We start from the raw sequence: 19,874 nt of genomic DNA on the forward strand, positions 1-19,874 counted from the left end.
AAAGACCCATCCCCACCCCTCCCCCTCCACTGGACCTGCCCTGCTGCACCACAGGTAAGCAACTGGTCTGCCCGCTGGACAAGGTGGTGAGAAGTATCGTGCCCAAAGACAAGCAAACAACAAAGAATGCCCAGTCTGCCTGCCAAGACATAATCAAACAAAACAAAAAAGCGGGACAAAACAAACAAATCTACGTAAATGAAGAAAATAATTACTGAATGTTCCGAAGACAGCAGACAATATCAACACATACACAAAAAAAAAAAAAAGACAAGATGGTTCCAGCAGGTGTCCAAAATAAAACACCAGATGACTTTCAGTATAACGAAGGACACTGGAAATACTTGATGAGGAATTTGAAACTCTAATATTCAGGGCTATCTAAGAGATGACAGAAAAAGCAGACAAAAATAGGGAAAAAAGACAAAATCATGAAAAATACAAAATCACAGAAAAGAGAGACAAAACAATGGAAGAATTCAATAAAAGAATACAGGAACAAAACATCAAAGTAAGCACAGAACTAGAAATATTAGAAAAACGGCAATTAGAAATCCAAAAGATAAACAAGATTTCAGAAATGGACAGTGTCATAGAAGGTTTGAGGAGCAGGTGTGAAACAATGGAAGACAGGTTCAGTGAAATAGAAGACAAATCCTTGGCTATCACTTTGAAGAAAAATCAGAGAAAAGAACAAATAAAAATGAAGAACCCTTGAGAGTGATGTGGGTTATAATCAAAAGCAAAAATTTTCAAGTGATCGGGGTCCCAGAACAAGGGGAAAAACCAGAAAACACAGAAAGGATCACTGAAGAACTGCTGAGGGAAAATTCTCTAATATCACGAAAGACGAAAAGCTGACCATCCAAGAAGCTCAATGAACGCCATATAAGACAGACATCAAAAGAAAATCAGTCACTAAAATCAGAGACAAAGAAAGAATCCTGAGAGCAGCAAGAGAAAAATGAAGTCACACACAGAGGGGAAACAATAAGACTAAGCTCTGATTACTCAACAGAAACCATGCAGGCAAAAAGGCAATGAGATCACATATATAAACCTTGAAAGAAAAAAAATGCCAACTAAGAGTACTATACCCTGCAAAACTCTCACTCAAATATGATGATGTCATTAGGATCTTTCCAGATAAACAGAAATTAAGGGAATACGTAAAAACCAAACCAAATGTACAAGAATTATTAAAGGGAGTCCTTCAGTTATAAAACAACAAAACCAGACAACAGCCTGAATCTAGGATGCAAAACCTCATCAGCCAGATACCAACCTAGGTAATGAACTCTCAAGGATAAAACAAAACTAAATTATTTACAACAGGGAACTAGAGAAGTTAATCCATAATTGACAACAACATCAAAACAATAGAAGAGGGAATAAACAGTGTAGGTACAGAACTTTCATGTGGAGTGGAAGACACGGAAATACCAAGTAATAAAAAACTGGTTCAAACTTATGAAGATATGGGTAAATTTCAAGATAACCACAAAGACAGTTAACAAATCTACTCGCCAAAATAAAGAACAAGAACATAAAGTCTCGGTAAACTCAAAATCTACAAAAACAAATGAAATGGAAAAAAAAATCCACAAATAAAAGGAATTCAGCACAGGAGAGTAAGAGGAACAAAGAAAACGTCATCACCACAAAAAAACCACAATAAAAAATGACAATAAAAAACTCACACCTATCAATAATCACAGTGATCTTGTATGGCCTAAATGCACCCATAAAGAGACAGAGACTGACCAAATGGATTAAAACACAAGACCCATCAATACACTGTCTACACGAGACACACCATAGAAAAGATGTAAATTTATTAAAAATCAAAGGATGGAAAAAATACATCAAGTAAACAGCTACCAAAAAAGAGCAGGAGTGGCAATACTAATCTCAGATAAAACCTACTTTAAAACAAAATCCGCCATAAAGGACAAAAAAGAGTGTAATGAAATGATTAAAGGAACAGTCCATCATGAAGACATAACCATACTACATATCTACTCACCCAATGACAGGACTCAAAAATACATAAAACAAACTCTAACACCACTTAAAAGAGAAAACAACAGTTTCACAATAATAGTAGGAGACTTCAACACACCACTCTTGATAAAGGACAGAACATCAAGAAAGAAACTCAACAAAGATATAGAAGATCTAAAGGCCACAATCAAACAACCTGACCTCATACACATACACAGGACACTTCACCCAAAAGCAGCAAAGTACACATTCTTTTACAACGCATATGGAACATTCTCCAGAATGGACCACATCTTAGGCCACAACCCAAGCCTCAAAAAATCCAAAACACTGAGGTAATATGAAAAATATTTTCTGATCACAACACTGTCAAACTATAAATCAATAACAGGAAGGGCACAGGAAAAAAATCAAATACTTGGAAACTGAATAACATCCTGCTTAAAAACCACCGGGAAATAGAAGAACTCAAAGATGAAATAAAAAAATTCCTAGAACCAAACAATGAAAACGCATCATAACAAAACGTCTGGGACACAGCAAAGGCAGTGCTAAAATACCAGTTTATAACAACAAATGTACACATCAAAAAAGGAGGACAAAATCAAAACATTAGCTACACAACTCGAACAACTAAGAAAATAGCAGAAGAAATCCACAGCCAATAGAAGAAACGAAATAATGAAGAACAGAGCAGAAATAAATGAAATAGAGAATAGAAAAACTACAGGAAGAAGCAACAAAGCCAAGTTAGTTCTTTGAAAAATTAACAAAATCGACAAACCACTGACAAAAGAAAAACAAGAGATGATAGAAATAACAGAAATAAGAAATGAAATGGGGGACATTACAACAGACCCTACTGAAATAAAAAGGAAAATAACAGAGTACTATGAAAAACTGTACTCCAACTAATTAGAAAAGCTAGAGAAAATGGATAAATATCTAGAAACACACTACCTACCTAACCTAACATAAACTGAAGTTGAAAATCTGAACAGACCTATAACAAGAGAAAAGCTTGAAAAGTTAATAAAAAAAAAAAAACTCTCAACAAAAAAAAGCCCTAGCCCAGATGGTTTCACTGGAGAATTTTACCAAACACTCAGAGAAGTGCTTACACTAGTACTACTCAAACTATTTCAGTACGTAGAAAAAGAAGGGATGCTTCTGAATTCAATCTATGAAGCCAGCATGACCCTGGAAAACCAGGCAAAGACATCACAAAAAAAGAAAATTACACACCAATATCTCTCATGAATATACATGCAAAAATTCTCAACAAAATTCTAGCCAACAGATTTCAGCATCATATCAAAAAAATACACCATGACCAAGTGGGATTCGTAATAGGTATTCAAGGATTGTTCAACATTAGAAAATCAATCAATGTAATCCACCACATAAATAAAAGAATCGCATCATCAAAACAACTGACCCAGAAAAGGCATTTGACAAAGTCCAATGCACACTCATGAGAAAAACTCTCAATAAAAATAGGTATAGAAAGGAAATTCCTCAACATAATAAAGGGCGTCTGTACAAAATCAACACCCAACATTATTCTTAATGGAGAGAGGCTGAAAACAGCCCCTTGAGAAAAGAAACAAGACCAGGATGCCCTTTATCACCACTTCTATTTACAATTGTGTTAGAAGCCCTAGCTAGAGCAATAAGGAAAGAAAATGAAACAAACGGCATCCAAATTGGTATGGAAGAAGTAAAACTGTCCCTATTTGTGGATGATATGATACTACACGTAGAAAACCCGAAAGACTACACGAGACAACTACTAGAATAAAAGATTCAGCAAAGTTGCATAATACAAGATAAACACATAAAAATGAGTTGGATTCCTATACACCAATAAAGAGAATAGACAAAAAGGAAATCAGGAAAACAATACCATTTATAGTACCTAAAAAAATAAAATACTTGGGAATAAATCTAACCAGGGATGTAAAAGGCCTATACAAAGAAAACTACAAAATGCTACCACAAGAATCCAAAAAAGACCTACATAAATGGAAAAACATACCATGTTCATGGACAGGTAGACTCAACATTGTAAAAATGTCAATTCTACTCAAAGCAATCTACAAACACAATGCAATCCCAATCCAAATTCCAACAGTATTCTTCAAAGAGATGGAAAAACTAATCATTAAGTTTATATGGAAAGGAAAGAGGCCCCGGATAAGTAAAGCACTACTGAAGAAGAAGAATGTAGGAGGACTCACACTACCTGTCCTCAGAACCTACTATATAGCTACGGTAGTCAAAACAGCCCAGTACTGGTACATCGACAGATACACTGACCACTGGAAAAGAACTGAGAACCCAAATGTAAATGCACCCACCTACAATCACCTGATCTTCAACAAACACCAAAAGTTCATCAAATGGGGAAAAGACAGTCTTTTTAACAAATGGTCCCGGCAAAACTGGATTCCATCTGCAAAAAAATTGAAACAGGACCCATATCTCACACCATAAACAAAAACTAATTTGAAATGAGTCACGGACCTAAATATAAAACCAAAAACTATAAAGATCATAGAAGGAAAAATAGGGTCAATGCTAGAGGCCCTAATACACGTCATTAACAAGATACCAGCCATTACTAACAATACACAAATGTCAGAAGATAAGCTAGATACCTGGGATCTTCTAAACATTAAACACAGGCTCATCAAAAGACTTCACCAAAAAAGTAAAAAGAAAACCTACACACTGGGAGAAAAATTTTGGCTATGACAAATTCAACAAAGGTCCAACACCTCTACAACAAAAAGAGAGATAACCCAATTAAAAAATGGGCAAAGGTGTCACATGAATAGACGTATGTACTCCCATGTTCACTGCAGCACTGTTCGTGATAGCAAAAAGATGGAAACAACCTAGATTCCCATCAACAGATGAATGGATAAACAATCTACTGTACATACACACAATGGAGTATTACTCAACAATAAGGAAAAATGATGAATCTCTGAAGCATCTCATAACATGGATGAATATGGATGGCATTATGCTGAGTGAAATAAGTCAACCACAAAAAGACAAATACTGTATGAGACCACTACTGTAAAAACTCATGAAAACGTTTTCACATAAAAAGAAACAATCTTTGATGGTTACAAGGGAGATGAAGGGTGGGGATGGAAAAACACTAAATAGATAATAGATGAGTGATAACTCTGGTAAAGGGTAAGACAGTACACAATACTGAAAAAGGCAGCACAACTTATACAAGGCAAGGTCATGGAACCTCCATAGACACATTCAAATTCTCTGAGGGATGGAACTGCTGGGCTGAGGGCTCTGGGGACCATGGTCTCAGGCAACATCTAGCTCACACGGCATAACACAGTTTATAAAGAAAATGTTCTACATTCTACTTCGGTAAGTAGCTGCTGGGGTCTTACAAGCTTGTGAGCGGCCATCTATGATACTCCACTGCTCTCATCCCATCTGGAACAATGGAGAATGAAGAAAACCAAAGTCACAAGGGAAAGGTTAGTCCAAAGACAGAGACTGTAGAAACCTCAAGAGTATGGCCCCCAGGCAACCTTTGAGTTTAGTAATGAAGTCACTCCTAAGGTTCACCCTTTAATCAAAGGTTAGACAGGCCCATAAACAAGAACAAATGGACACACCACCCCAGGGGCAAGGACGAGAAGGCAGGAAGGGACAGGAAAGCTGGTAATGGGGAACCTAAGTTCAAGAAGGGGAGAGTGTTGACACGTAGTGGGGTTGGCAACCAATGTCACAAAATATATATATCAATTGTTTAATGAGAAGCTAGTTTGCTCTGTAAACCTTCACCTATTGTACGAAAATAAAATATCAGAAAAGACTAGAACTGTCATATGACTCAGTAATCCCAGTTCTAGGTATACACTCAGAAGTGCAGGCAGGACTGCAAACGGAAACTTGTATGCCAATGCTCACTGCAGCACTTTTCAGCCAAAATGTGGAAACAACCGAAATGTCCATTAACAAATGAATGCATAAATAAAATGTGGTATACAGTACATATACAATGGAATATTATGCAGCTGTAAAGAGAAGTGAAGTTCTGATACATGCTACAACATGGATGAACCTCAAAAACCTTATGCTGAGTGAAGTCAGTCAGTCACAAAAGGATCTCATGTATACGAAACATGCAAATATAAAGAAACCAAGTATTATTGATGGTTATCAGGGGTGGTGCAAAAAAAAAAAACAAACTCGTTGCTGTTGAGTAGATCCCAATTCATAGCAACCCTGTCATGGGTTGAATTGTGTCTCTCAAAAAATATGTGTCAACTTGGTTAGGCCATGATTCCCAGTACTGTGTGGTTGTCCTCCATTTTGTGACTGTAATTTTATGTTGAGAGGATTAGGGTGGGATTGTAACACCACCCTGGCTCAGGTCACCTCCCTGATCCAATGTAAAGGGATTTTCCCTGGGGGGTGGTCTGCCCCCTTTTATCTGTCAAGAGATAAGAGGAAAGGAAAAGGGAAGCAAGCAGAGAGTTGGGGACCTCATACCACCAAGAAAGCAGCATAAGGAGCAAAGCGTGTCCTTTGGACAGAGGGTCCCTGTGCCTCAGAAGCTCCTTGACCAGTGGAAGATTGAGGACAAGGACCTCCCTCCACCATGTGGCTGAGAAACTCCTTTACCAGGGGAAGATTGAGGACAAGGGCCTTCCCCTAGAGCCAACACAGAGAAAGTCTTCCCCTGGAGCCGACACCCTGAATTTGGACTTGTGACCTACTAGGCTGTGAAGAAATAAATTTCTCTTTGTTAAAGCCATCCATTTGTGGTATTTCTGTTATAGCAGCACTAGATGACTGACACAGAGCCTGTAAGAGAAAGCAGAACTCCCCCATAGGTTTTCAAGGAGCAGCTGGTGGATTCGAACTGCCCACCTTTTGGTTAGCAGCCCAGCTCTTAACCACTGCACCACCAGGGCTCCTCAGGGGCAGTAGGGAGGCATTGAGTTTATATTAATGGTGGTGGAATATTTTGGAAAAGTATATTGATAATGGTGCCATAACATGAAAAATATAATCAACATTACTGAATTACAAATGTGGAAGCTGCTACAGTGGTGAATGTTTTGGTATGTGTATTTTCACCAGACACACACAACACACAATTAGAAAGACAATTTTTAAAAAATGTTTTAGATAAACCTGTTCTAATGCCTTATGTAAATAATATTTACATTTGCAGGAGCATGAAGAAATTCTTCCATTCAAAATACTTTAAAATTCACTTACTGGAGGTCTTCTGCCATGACTAGTTCTCACAGCTTGCTGAAAAGCTGTATCATTCTCCAATTCCTAAAATGAAAAGGCAAACTTAACATTCAACAGGAAGTGGGAATTGGAAAAAATGTAAGCCCTGTTAGGCATTCAAGATCCTGGATAATTTAATCTTACCCCATCTGTTCACATCTGGGTAGGAGCTCAAGGGCTTCTGTCCTCAAATCTTCTCCCCTTTAGTCTACCCAAGATATGAAAGCTCCTTCCTCCTCTAGGAAGAGAAGCACTAATAATGTTAGCCAATTTTAAGAACATTTTACTAGCCAGTGTCGAAATGGGTCTGTCATCATGCCCAGTTAAAAGATAAAGTACACAAGGACATGACCTTTCTTCTTTTTCTTTCTTCAAAGTGGCTATGACTAGATCTCAATATCTCCCTCCCTCTCCCTTTTAGGAAAGGGTCATTAGTCAAGGGCAGGACAGAAATGTTCTCGGGTTTCTTGGACAAAATGGCATTTTTACACTCTCTCGAATTTACCCACCTGAATCTTCTAACCAGCCTTGATTTCCTACTACTTATTGCCCAACACAAACTCTTATGTCTTAGTCATCCAGTGCTATAACAAAAATACCAAAAGTGGGTGGCTTTAACAAAGGGAAATATATTCTCTCACAGTCTAAGAGGCCAGAAGTCCAAATTCAGGGTGCAAGCTCCAGGAAAAGGCTTTCTCTCTCTATCAGCTCTGGGGGAAGGTCCTTGTCATCAAACTTCCCCGATCAGGGAGCTTCTCGGCACAGGGACCCAGGTCCAAAGGACGTGCTATTCTCCTGGCTCCTGTTTCTTGGTGATATGTGGTCCCCTCGTCTCTGCTTGCTTCTCTCTTTTATATCTCAAAAGAGACTGGCTCAAGACACGATCCAATCTTGTAGATTGAGTCCTGTCTCATTAACATAACTGCCACTAAATGCATCTTGTCAACATCATAGAAACAAGGTTTACATCACATAGGAAAATCACATCAGATGACAAAATGGTGGACAATCACACAATACTGGGAATCATGGCCTAGCCAAATGGATACACATATTTTGGGAGAATACAATTTAATCCATGACACCTTGGATCCTTCATATACTTTATGCTCAATTCTCATACCTTCCTCTCTGATTTACCTGAACCTACTTTCCACAAAAATATACATGCTGATTATTAAAAATACAAACAACACATAAAAATTGAGTAGTTAGCTAATCAAGTAGCTTCTAAAACATCTACAGATAATTAAAACAAAATGTTTATAGAACCAGAATGTAAGTACGATGCACTTTAAAATAGGACTTTAATACATTTAAGTGTTCTTGTTTTTTATTTAAATCATCTTTATAACATTTCCTAACAGGTACATAAAATTAAATAAGTACATAATTCTCAGCCAGCCACAGAAACTGAGAAACTTTCATACACAATATAAAGCCAAAAGCAAACTTTAGCTAGATTCTTTAGATAATTATACTTCCGTTTTGGCAGATCTTTTGGTTGAAGTGTTCTAATATTCCTGAAGTACTGATAAAACCTTATTTAATCCGCTCAAAAAATTTTAACTAAATGACAAACTAAAAAGAATTGTCAGCAAATTCACCATTTACAAGAACCAAACTGATATAATTTCTCTCTTCCTTGTGATGTGATTAACGATATGCAGAACACATGAATATCTACTAAACTTACTGTTCTTCTAATTAAAAGAAAACTATGGATAAAACAAATATTTTTATCTTACTGTTAATTTTACTTCAAATTAAATAATAAAGTCACATTATTATGACGTAGCTGAAGAGTTCGGAAGTTTCTCTGGTGCTTTGAAAATAATCATATTATTCATGATTTATTAATTCATCTTCTGGGCATCTATCCAAGGAAATATTTGCCCAAAATACAAAAAATTATGTATGCACAGTTATTCATTGCAATGTTATTTACAACAGCAGAAAACTGGAAATAAATATTCTGTGATGAGAAAATGGTTTTAATTAACCATATATATTTGTATAATGCAGTCATTAAAATTAATTATTTAAATTTTTAATACCATGAGTACTGCTTATGGTGTGGTCGAATGCAAAGAAGCAAATAGAAAAGTAAATGCTAGTTCTATTCCAGATAAATTGAGAGAAAACCATGATGGGATTATGGGTAATTTTGTTTTATAACAAAGAGTATGCATTACTTCTGTGACTGGGAAAAGGGGAGGTTTCAATGGTTTCCAAACCTTATACTAACTTAAAAAAATGCTTACATTGTAATGTATATTTTTAAAACATAGACACTACAATCATATCTATGTATTTGTGTCATTTGCACATTCAAAAAATGAGGGAAACATCTGAGTATATTAAAAGACAAAGGAATACAGCAAAACGTTCGACAATACATCCAATAAAAGTTATCTTTGGGTAAAAGAGTTTATGTTATTTTATATTATTTTTCTCTGATTTTCTGTATTTTTGAAACTATCTGTAATGATTTTCAAGTTGTTTATAATGACCAATATTTCCTAGATTTTTCTTTCACATAGAATAAGTGACTCTTCCCTTGTTTTCTTTCCGGTTTTACCTTTTACTTCAGAAGGGGAAAAATTTACTCCACATAAACTATTTTAAAAATTACTAAAAGCTATATATAAAACTCTAGAATAAAATATTTCCTCAATTAAAGTCCTATAAATGCTAATATTTGATTCTCACATCCTAGCAAGTAAATTAACACCTGCATTCTTCTCCCTTATTTTTTCTCCCTATACTATAATTCAAGATACTTTTATAAAGAGTTTTTAGTTTTGTTTTTTACAATTTGGAAACTGCAATCCTCATAAGGGATGCAAATAGATTTAAAACACTGAAATTTGTCTTAGTAACAATTTCGCCACTGAACATTACTATACCACTAAATATTAAAAAAAAAATATTAAGCAGATATATATCTTTGGCATAAATGGACTTGTGAAAAGAAAAGGCAGGTTACAAAACAGGACACACAGCATAATCTCATTTTATCCAAAGACATATAGAGCTATAGGATGTATGTATATCTATGTATGGAAATGCTTAGAGGTAGGCACTGTAAGTTAATGGTTTTCTCTGAGTGAAGAGAGTTTCCATGATTTTAATTTTTCTTTAGACTTACCTCTATTTCCTAATTTTTCTATAAAATATTCATATAATAGAAGAAAAAATAACTACGTAACTTCAAATTTACAGCATTAAAAAAAAAACAAACCTATTTCAGGTACTGTGATGATGAAGATTGTGTGTCAACTTGGCTGGGCCATGATTCTCAGTGGTTTGGCAGTTATGTAATTACATAGTCATCTTCCATGATGAGATCTGATGTGATCAGCCAATCAGTTGTCAGGGGAGTTTACTCAGGGTCTGGCCTGCATCCAAAATATATATGGACATTCTGGCGAAGTTCACTTACTTCCTCTGGACCCTGCATCCAGCTCGTCATCATCTGACCTCCAGTTCTTGGGACCTGAGCCAGCAGCCTGCAATCTTACCTGCTGATCTTTGGTTCGTCAGCCCCTGCTGTTACATGGGTCAGGAGATGCCTCCAGCCTGACGTCTGACCCACTGGCTTGGGACTTGCCAGCTTCTATAATCATGTGAGCCATTTCCTCGAGATAAATCTTTCTCTCTCTCTCTCTACATATATATACGCTTCACCGGTTTTGCTTCTCTAGGGAACTCAGCCTAAGACAGGCACCTTCAGGTGATCTAAGTCTTTTATACATTTATATAGCTAGCGCTGAAGAATACAAGTGTATACCTCCACTTAGTTTCCATGACTACTTTCTTGATCTTTCCTCCTGTGCAATTTTTGTTCTCAGTGGAAATTTACCTCAGTATCATAGGTTGGATTGTAGTCATTGTAACCAGAATAAAGATCATCTTCATCTGTCTCTGGAGCCAGGTGCACATTTTGCATCATTTACACCTACAAAAAATTGGCAGTGTAAGTATGTTCTTGGCATATGAAATCATTCTTAACTCCAAGTACAATTATTTAACATCCTGTACTATCAGGTTCGCTCTAGCCAATCTTGCTCACAGTGCCAATTATACATACCAGTCCAGGGAAGCTAAGGCCGCCCACCTCTGACACCAAATATGTGGTGGCTAATAAATCCTATTCGACACAGCAGCTGTGTCCAGTGGAAATCTCAGCTTCCTTTCCCTCATCAGTTCAGAGATTCCAGTCTTTCCACACAGCCCATCTCTCTCACCCCCTACCACCAGGGCTGCGTCAGGGGGTACTGGCTGCAAGCTCCAGAATCCCTTGCGACTCCCTCCACTTCAGACCATTCAATCCTTTCTCTCTCTCATCCTTAGACACCCCGGGCTGCATCAGCAGAGACCAGCTGCAAGCCCAGGAGTCCACATAACTGTCTTCACTTCACACCACCAGGCTTCCCTTGCTCCTTTGGGTCTCATAATTCGCTGGAATGGCCCAGGAGTTCACAGGAGACACCATACCTATGATAACACTTTAATATAACAAAAAAGGATAAAATGAAGAGATGCATTGGGTGAGGCCCAGGAGGAGTTCCCCATGCAGAGCCTATATGTCCCAAAGAGGATGCACTACCCTCCTGTGAGTAGATGTTCACTCTCTCCAACCCAGAAGCTCTCTGAGCCCATCTTCCAAAGCCTTTACTGGCCTCACCACGTGGTCATGATAAATTACATCATGCCTTATGAGGCTAAGTCAGTATCAGGCCCCCAGGTGAGCCTCTGTCCTCAAGGCTCTCAGGAATTACAAGCAAAAGGTCAAATTGCTGTCTATGCCTCACACACCCTTTTTGGTCACACTTACCTATACATAGTTTCCACAGTTGTTATAAAAAAAAAAAAAAGGAAGAGTGATAGGCACTACAGTTGACTGTCCTTATTTTCAAGGAGCTTAGTACCAAGTACAGAAGACAGACATGTAATAATCAATTAATATTCAAGGCAGAAACCACAATGGGATATCACTACAAACTCACCAGAATAGCTTAAAGATTTACAGTACCAAATGTTAGCAAGTATATAGAACATACATTGTTAGTGGGAGTATAAAATGGTACAACTTTGGAAAAAGATCTGACCATAAAATTAACATATACTTGTTACAATCCAGTAATTTCATTCCTAAGTGATCTACCCAAGAGAAATGAAAACATATGACTACAAAAAGATTTGTATACAAATTTTCATAGAAGCTTTACTCACAACAGCCAAAAATTAGAAACAGATCAAGTGTTCATCAATAGGATCAATAAGCAAAATGTGGTATATTTATACAGTTAAGAAAAAATACTAATAAATAAAACAGTAGTAAAATACTAATAAAAAAGATTTTTATTGCTGATATAGGTAACAATATGAAATTACGCTGAGTAAACTTACATAAAAGAGTACATTCTACATTAGTTCATATATATGAAGTTCTAAAATAGGCAAACTAATCTATGATAAGAACAATCAGAACAGTGGTTGATTCTTGGGGGTGGAAGGCAGGGACTTAACGGAAAACGACATGAGGGAATTTTCTCAGGTGATGGTAACGTTCTCCATCTTTAGAGGGGTTTGTGTTACACAGGCACACACATTTGTGAAAACCGAACAGGCTGTGCTCCTCTTGTAAATTTTAACTCAAAAGAAAAAAAAACTGGAAACAAACACTGAACTCCAATTAATATGCTTGATGAAGTATTTAATAGAAAGTATAATGATATCTTTAATTTCATTTCAAATATATAAAATACAAGATGGACTGACAGATAAAGAAATGAATAAATGGACAGGTATGTGATAACGCAAATACAGTAAGAATGTTAATGGTAGAATCTAGGTAACAGGCATGATGTGCACTGTAAAATTCTTCCACCTTTGCTATGCATTTGAAATTTTTCATAATAAAATGTGGAGAAAATGCGAGACAGAATATATTGTAAAGCAAAGTTTAATAGAAACACGAGCCAAATATAATAACTAAGAAATTCGAATGGAAGAGATCCATATTTGTGCCCATTCCAAAGAAAAGTGATCAAATAGAACGAGGAAATTATCAAGCAGTGTCATTAACATCACATGCTAGCAAAAATTTTGTTGAAGATAATTCAAAAACAACTACAGCCATACAGGGAATGGCCAAAATTCAAGATGGATTCAGAAGAGGATGTGGAACAAGGGATATCACTGCTGGTGTCAGATGGATCTTGGCTGAATGCAGAGAATACCAGAAAGATGTCTACCTATGTTTTATCGATTATGTGAAGGCATTCGACTCTGTGCATCATAACAAATTATGGATAACATTATGAAGAATGAGAATTCCAGAACACTTAATTGTGCTCATGTGGAACCTGTGCATGAACCAAGAGGCAGTCACTCAAACAGAATAAGGAGACACTGTGGTTTAAAATCAGAAAAGTGTACCGCAAAGTTGTATCCTTTCACTTTACTTATTTAATCTGTATGCTGAACAAATAATCCAAGAACTAGTCTATATGATGAAGAACAGGGCATCAGGATTGGAGAAGGAGTCATTAACAACCAGCGATATTCAGATGATACAACCTTGCTTAACAAAGTGGTTTGAAGCAATTACTGATAAAGATCAAAGACTACAATAAGTAACACCACAATAAATGGAGAAAATATCGAAGTTGTCAAGGATTTCATTTTACTTGGATCCACAATCAATACCCATGGAAGCAGCAGTTAAGAAATCAAATGACATATAGCACTGGGCAGATCTCCAAAAGCCCTCTTTTAAAGTGTTAAAAATCAAAGACGTCACTTTGATGACCAAGGTGAACCTGACCCATAAGCATGGGAAACGTGGTCACTGAAAAAGGTCAAAAGAGAGTCGATGCATCTGAATTGTGGTGTTGACAAAGAGTAATGAGTGAACAAATCTGTCTCGGAAAAAAGACAGCCACAATGTTCCTCAGAAGCAAGGACTTAGTCTTGCTGCTTCTGGACATATCATCAGAAAAGACCAATCACTAGAAAAGGGCATCTGTTTGATAGAGTAAAGGGTCAGTGAAAATGAGGAAAACCCTTCATGCGACGGATTGGAATGGTGGTTGAAACAACAGGCTCAAACATACCAAAGACTGTAAGGATGGTGCAGGACTGGGCAATGTTTCATCCTGTTATACATAAGGTCACCATGAGTCAGAGCGAACTTGGTGGCAAGTAATGACAACAACAGGGAATCGGGAAAGGCTTCACAGAAAAGTAGCATTCAAATCAAGTCAACATGTTAGGCAAGTTTTTGGAGAGAAAGGGATACTTACCCCCAAAATTTAGATCTTCTATTGAAATATTTCACCTGTTTTAAAATAGTTTCTTTGGAGTTTATACAATTTTAAGTGTTCCAGTAATTTCAGCCTAATCTTATTGCTCAGAATAATACCAAATTATGTGGTTTCTTATAACTTTTTATTATTAATTTCTTTATTGAGATATAATTCACATACCATAAAGTTCACCTTTATAAACTGTGCAATTCAATGCTTTTTAGTATATCCAGTGTTGTGCAACCATCACCATCATTAATTTTAGAACGTTGTCATCACCCCAAAAAGAAACCACATTCCCTTAACAGCCACTTCTCATTTCCTCCTAACCCCCACAGCCCTAGGCAACCACCGATCTACTTTCTGCCTTTATGGATTTGCCTATTGTGGACTCTATACAATGAAATCATACACTATGTGGCCTTCTGTGTCTGGCTTCTTTCATCCAGCATAATGTTTTCAAGGTTCATCCATGTTGTAGCATATGAGTACTTCATTTCTTTCTTTTTAACAGCTTTATTGAGATATAATTCACAAGTTATTCACCCATTTAAAGTGAACAATGAAATGAGTTTTAGTATACTCACAGATGTGCAACTATCACTACAATCAATTATAGAATATTTTTATCATATAATTCATTTCTCCATACTCTTTAGCTATCACTCCCTATCCTCCACATCCACCCTCAGCCCTAGGTAACCAGTAATCTACTTTATATCTCTATAAATTTGCATATTCTGCACATCTCACATAAACGGAAGCACATAATACATGGTCTTTAATGGCTGGCCGTTTTCACCGAGCATGTTTTCAAGATTCATTAACATTGTAGCATGTATCAGTACTTTATCCCTTTTATGGAAATAATATTACATTTTATACCTATGCCACATTTTGTTTATCCATTCATCCATCTACTGATGGACATCTGGATTGTTTCTATTTTTTGGCTATTATGAATAACGCTCCTGTGAACATTTGTGTACAAGTTTTTATGGGGACATATTTTTGTTTCTCTTGGACATAAACCTAGGAGTGGAACAGCTAGGTCAAATGGGAACACTACGCTTAAATTTATGAGAAACTGCCATACTGTCTTCCAAAACGGCTGTAAAATTTTACATTCCCACTAGCAGTGTATAGGGGTTCTAATTTCTCCACATCCTTGTCAACACTTGTTATTATCTGACTTTGATTACAGCCACCCTAGTGTGTTTAAAGTGGTATCCTACTGTGGTGTTAATCTGCATTTGCCTTCATGACTCACAATATTGAGCATCTTTTCATATGCTTATCGAGTATCGATGGATCTCTGGAGAAATGTTTATTGAGAGCCTTTGCTCGTTTTTTAGCTGGGTCTTATGTCCTTTTATTGTTGAGTAGTAGAATTCTTTATACATTCTGAATACCAGACCTTTATCAGATACATGATTTACAAATATTTTCCGTTATGAAGGCAGTCCTTTCACTTTGATAGTGTCCTTTGAAGTACAAAAGTTTTAAAATTTACGATGTCCAATTTATCCATTTTTTCTTTGGTTACTTGAGCTTTTGGTGTTGTATCTAAGAAATCATGGCCTAATCCAAAGAAGATTTACACTTGGGTTTTCTTCTAAGAGTTTTATAGTTTTAGATCTTACATTTAGGTCTTTAATCCATTTTGAGTTAATTTCTCAATAATTTCTGAAGATGAAAATTCACTACTATAAAATCAGCTGTCAAAAGACAATTCATCCCACAATACCTTCAAAATGGTATTAAAAGTAACTAGTGGAAGATAAAGTATTTTAACTCAAAAGCTTTAGGTCAGATAATGCCAACCAGCTGTTCTCAAACTTTAGTGTGTATCAGATTCCTAAGGGCATGTTAAAATAGATTGCTGCCCCCGCTTTCTGATTGAGGAAATCTACTATGGGGGATATCACCACCCCTCCACCTCTTACAATGTGCATTTCTAAACAAGTTCCAAGGTGATGCTGATTCTGCTGGTTTGGAAGCCATGCTAAAAACCAGTCAGCCGTCCATACCTGCAGGTTCTGCATCCTTGGATTCAACCAACCACGGATTGAAAATATCCAAAAAAGAAAAAAATGGTAAAAACGAAGTTCCAAAAGACCAAAACTTGAATTTGCTGCATGCTGAACGCTATGCTAAATCCACAGGAATGGAGTAATGTGTAAGCATACTCTGCTGTAACCTCCCATCATTTCACAGATCCTCAGCCGTTGTTTGAGCATTGTCTGCCTTGCATCTCATTCATTCTCTACTTGTGTTGTGTGCACTCTTTGTTTCTGTGAAAAAATGGCTCCTAAAAAGCAATGAAATGGTCAAAGCAATCCCTCAAAGGCTAAATGTGAGGGGGTTGAGTGGGAGGAAGGAGTTTAAGGCTAGTAAGGCATGGCTGGCTACCTATGTAAAGTGCTACAGCCTCAAGAACTTAAAGATTACTGGAGAATTGGCATCAGTTGATGCCAAGGCATCATCAGTGTTCCCAAAAGAGCTGAATATACTCATAGAAGAGAAAGGCTTACTTCCAGGGCAAGTCTTCAATTGTGATGAACTATTTACAAAGCATTAGTATTAAGACAGAGGTCCCCAGGCTGTGGAAAGTTCCACTGCCTCAAGGAGCTTGCTTGGCATGCCCCATAGCTTTACATTAAATCCTGGTTCCCCTCTCCTTAACTACTGCCCAAAACTAGAGGTAATTAGGGGAAACCAGTTTAAGCACAATGTTGACATTCAGGATAACCTTTCAGCTCATTAAATACCTCATACATAGTAACTTCCTCACACCAGGTGGAATTTATCCACCATTTTCTCAACACACAATGCATGAAGTTATATGTAAACCCCGCTCAGCTTACATAGTATCATTAAGAATGTTGTTGACATAACTTGTATGAACTTCCTACTTGTAAACCCCTTAAAAGTAACATTCTCCCTAGCCCTCGATAAGCAGTCTTGGCATCAGCACTGCCTACTATTCCTTTCCTTACACAATGAAATAAAGGTACCTTTCTACTCTCCCGCCCTGGTCTCGTTTATTGGCTGAGACAAGTCATGTTGAGCAGACCCTGGAGTTTCCACCCAGCAACAGCATTAGGTACTGTAAGTTATCTAGAGATGATCTGAAGTATATGGGAGGATGTGTGTAGGTTATACGCAAATGCCATGCCATTTTATATAAAACACCTGACCAACTGCAGGGGCCCTGGAACCAATCCCACGCAGATAAGGCTGAATGACTGTACTATGCTAAACAAAATCTTCCCGAATATAAGCCCTATTTAAGTCAGCTTAGCTTATACACAAAGTCATAAAAATGTGCAACTTTTATAACTAGAGAACCAACTGAAAAAAATTTAGACTTGGAAGAGTCTTTAGTTGAAGAGACATCTTATTGAACGTGCTTATTTTAAATTTGTGGAAACAAAGGCCATGAAAGGTGAAGTGAATTACCCATGGCTAACAGCTATGAGGGAAACCCTGGTGCCGTAGTGGTTAAGAGTTCGGCTGATAACCAAAAAGTCGGCAGTTCCTATCCACCAGGAGCTCCTTAGAAACCCTATGGGGCAGCTTTACTTTGTCCTATAGGGTTGCTATTGAGTCAGAATTGACTCCACAACAACGGGTTCACAGCTATGAGTGACAGAACAAACACTACAATTCAAGTGGTCCTGGATTGTCCAAGCTATTTCAAAAGCACTTTCAACACACAACAGGCTTTTATGTTAAGATAATCTGGAGATGATGCCACCTCATTGCTTGTAAAACCTTTTTTAAGTGTTGATTTCTTTTTTTATGACTACGATGGACAGTCTATTTCTAAGATGCCTAGTGTAGCCCACAACCAGAAAATTAGCTTTGTAAATGAAAAAATGGAATTCTAGGTCTGGGGAAAAAAGTGCTTCGAATCTTCGTAATATTTTATCTTTGCGAGATGTACACACTTTATGCGTTGTTAGGTAATTTTACATTTCACTCCTGACTAAACCTTTCACGAGCAAATTCAAAAGCTTTACAGTACAACACAAAAACTAAAGAGTCCTGTTCAATGCAAAATTCAAGTGGTGGTCAAACGGTTAGATTTTTTTGAATTTGTTAACTATGTGACTTGGAATAGTCATCTCGGCAGATTAAAACTGCCTGCCCCTGTTAAAAGAGTAATAAAAACTCGTGACCACTGGAAACAAACGTTTGAAAATCAACACTGGCGTTTCAGAGTTGACAAATGTAGGCACCTAAAGCAGAAATGTGACGGAACCACACATCCCACGGCTTGCCCCCCGTCTCTCCCCCGCCTCCCCCCCTCCGCCTCCCCCCCCACCCCGCCCCGAATGGGCGTCGGTGGTACCGGAGGGGCGGGCTGCGGGGGCGAGGGGCGGGCTGCGGGGGCGAGGGGCGGGCTGCGGGGGCGAGGGGCGGGCTGCGGGGGCGAGGGGCGGGCTGCGGGGGCGAGGGGCGGGCGGGGCCTCCAAAGCCTAGTGGGCCCGCGCAGCCAAGGAACTGCACTACAAGGCGGAGCCGCCGGAAAATCCGGGGGGAGCAGGGTCGGCGTTCCAGACTCAATCTGCCAGAAGGGCGCGAGCCAGAATCGGCCTTCTACTCGGGTCGGAGCATCTTCGCCCGCGCCGGCGAAGGGACGCTCGGAAGTGCTCTCTGCCCACCCAGCCTTTTTCCTACCTCACGTTGAGGGGAATGGGGGTGACCACGCGTAAAGCCCAAGGAAGACGCGGCCTTTGTGCGAATCTACTACGCCTCGGTCTTCTCAGGCCAGACCGCTGCGCCCGGAGCCGTTACCAAGAGCGGGATCCAGGGAAGCCGTTCCCACACTCCTCCGCGCGGAGGGGCGGTGCCGGGCGCGCCCCGCGGGGGTGGGGGCAGGACAGGCGGTCTCGAGGGGGCGGGGCGTGGGACGGCGAGCTGCTCGGGGGAGCGGTGCAGGGCTGGTGACCCTGGAGGGCGGGGGACGGCCCTCTAGGGGGCGAGGGGCGAGGGGGGTGGAAAGGGAAAAGAAGGGAGCGGGCCGCCTGTGTGTGGAGAGGCGGAGCGAAGGAAACCAAGCTCTCATAAATCCTGATGACACCAGCCAGAAAGCAGATTACCAAAGGATGACACTTGGGTGTCTGTAAAATATCTCCTGTAGCCACCACACTAATTTTGGGAGCCTAGGAAACTCTGTAATCACTGTCACCGTACAAGATTATTCTCAGATGATACCTGTCTGAGAAGTCTCGCCTCTTCTTCTTCTCTCCTGTG

At 38.6% G+C, this 19,874-nt stretch overlaps 1 protein-coding gene across 11 annotated transcripts in view; it reads right to left on the reverse strand.

Annotated features, from left to right (window-relative positions):
* IFT88 (intraflagellar transport 88) overlaps positions 1–19,461 on the reverse strand; it is a 253,201-nt gene extending 233,740 nt beyond the window's left edge. For 10 of the 11 annotated variants that reach the window (XR_010319117.1, XM_064275374.1, XM_064275364.1 and 7 more), the window contains exons 1-3: positions 19,299–19,461; positions 11,162–11,257; positions 7,279–7,341 (exon numbers count right to left, since the gene is read on the reverse strand). Coding sequence is in view for 10 of the 11 variants with exons in the window: in XM_064275374.1 (XP_064131444.1) it covers positions 7,279–7,341; positions 11,162–11,251 (153 nt within the window). In the remaining variant the exon portion in view is untranslated. The remainder of the gene's footprint in view (positions 1–7,278; positions 7,342–11,161; positions 11,258–19,298) is intronic. The other variant, XM_064275365.1, reaches the window with a different exon arrangement.
* Positions 19,462–19,874: the final 413 nt, after the last annotated feature.

The sequence above is a fragment of the Loxodonta africana genome, chromosome 23 (assembly GCF_030014295.1).
Source record: "Loxodonta africana isolate mLoxAfr1 chromosome 23, mLoxAfr1.hap2, whole genome shotgun sequence".
NCBI classification, from domain to species: domain Eukaryota; kingdom Metazoa; phylum Chordata; class Mammalia; order Proboscidea; family Elephantidae; genus Loxodonta; species Loxodonta africana.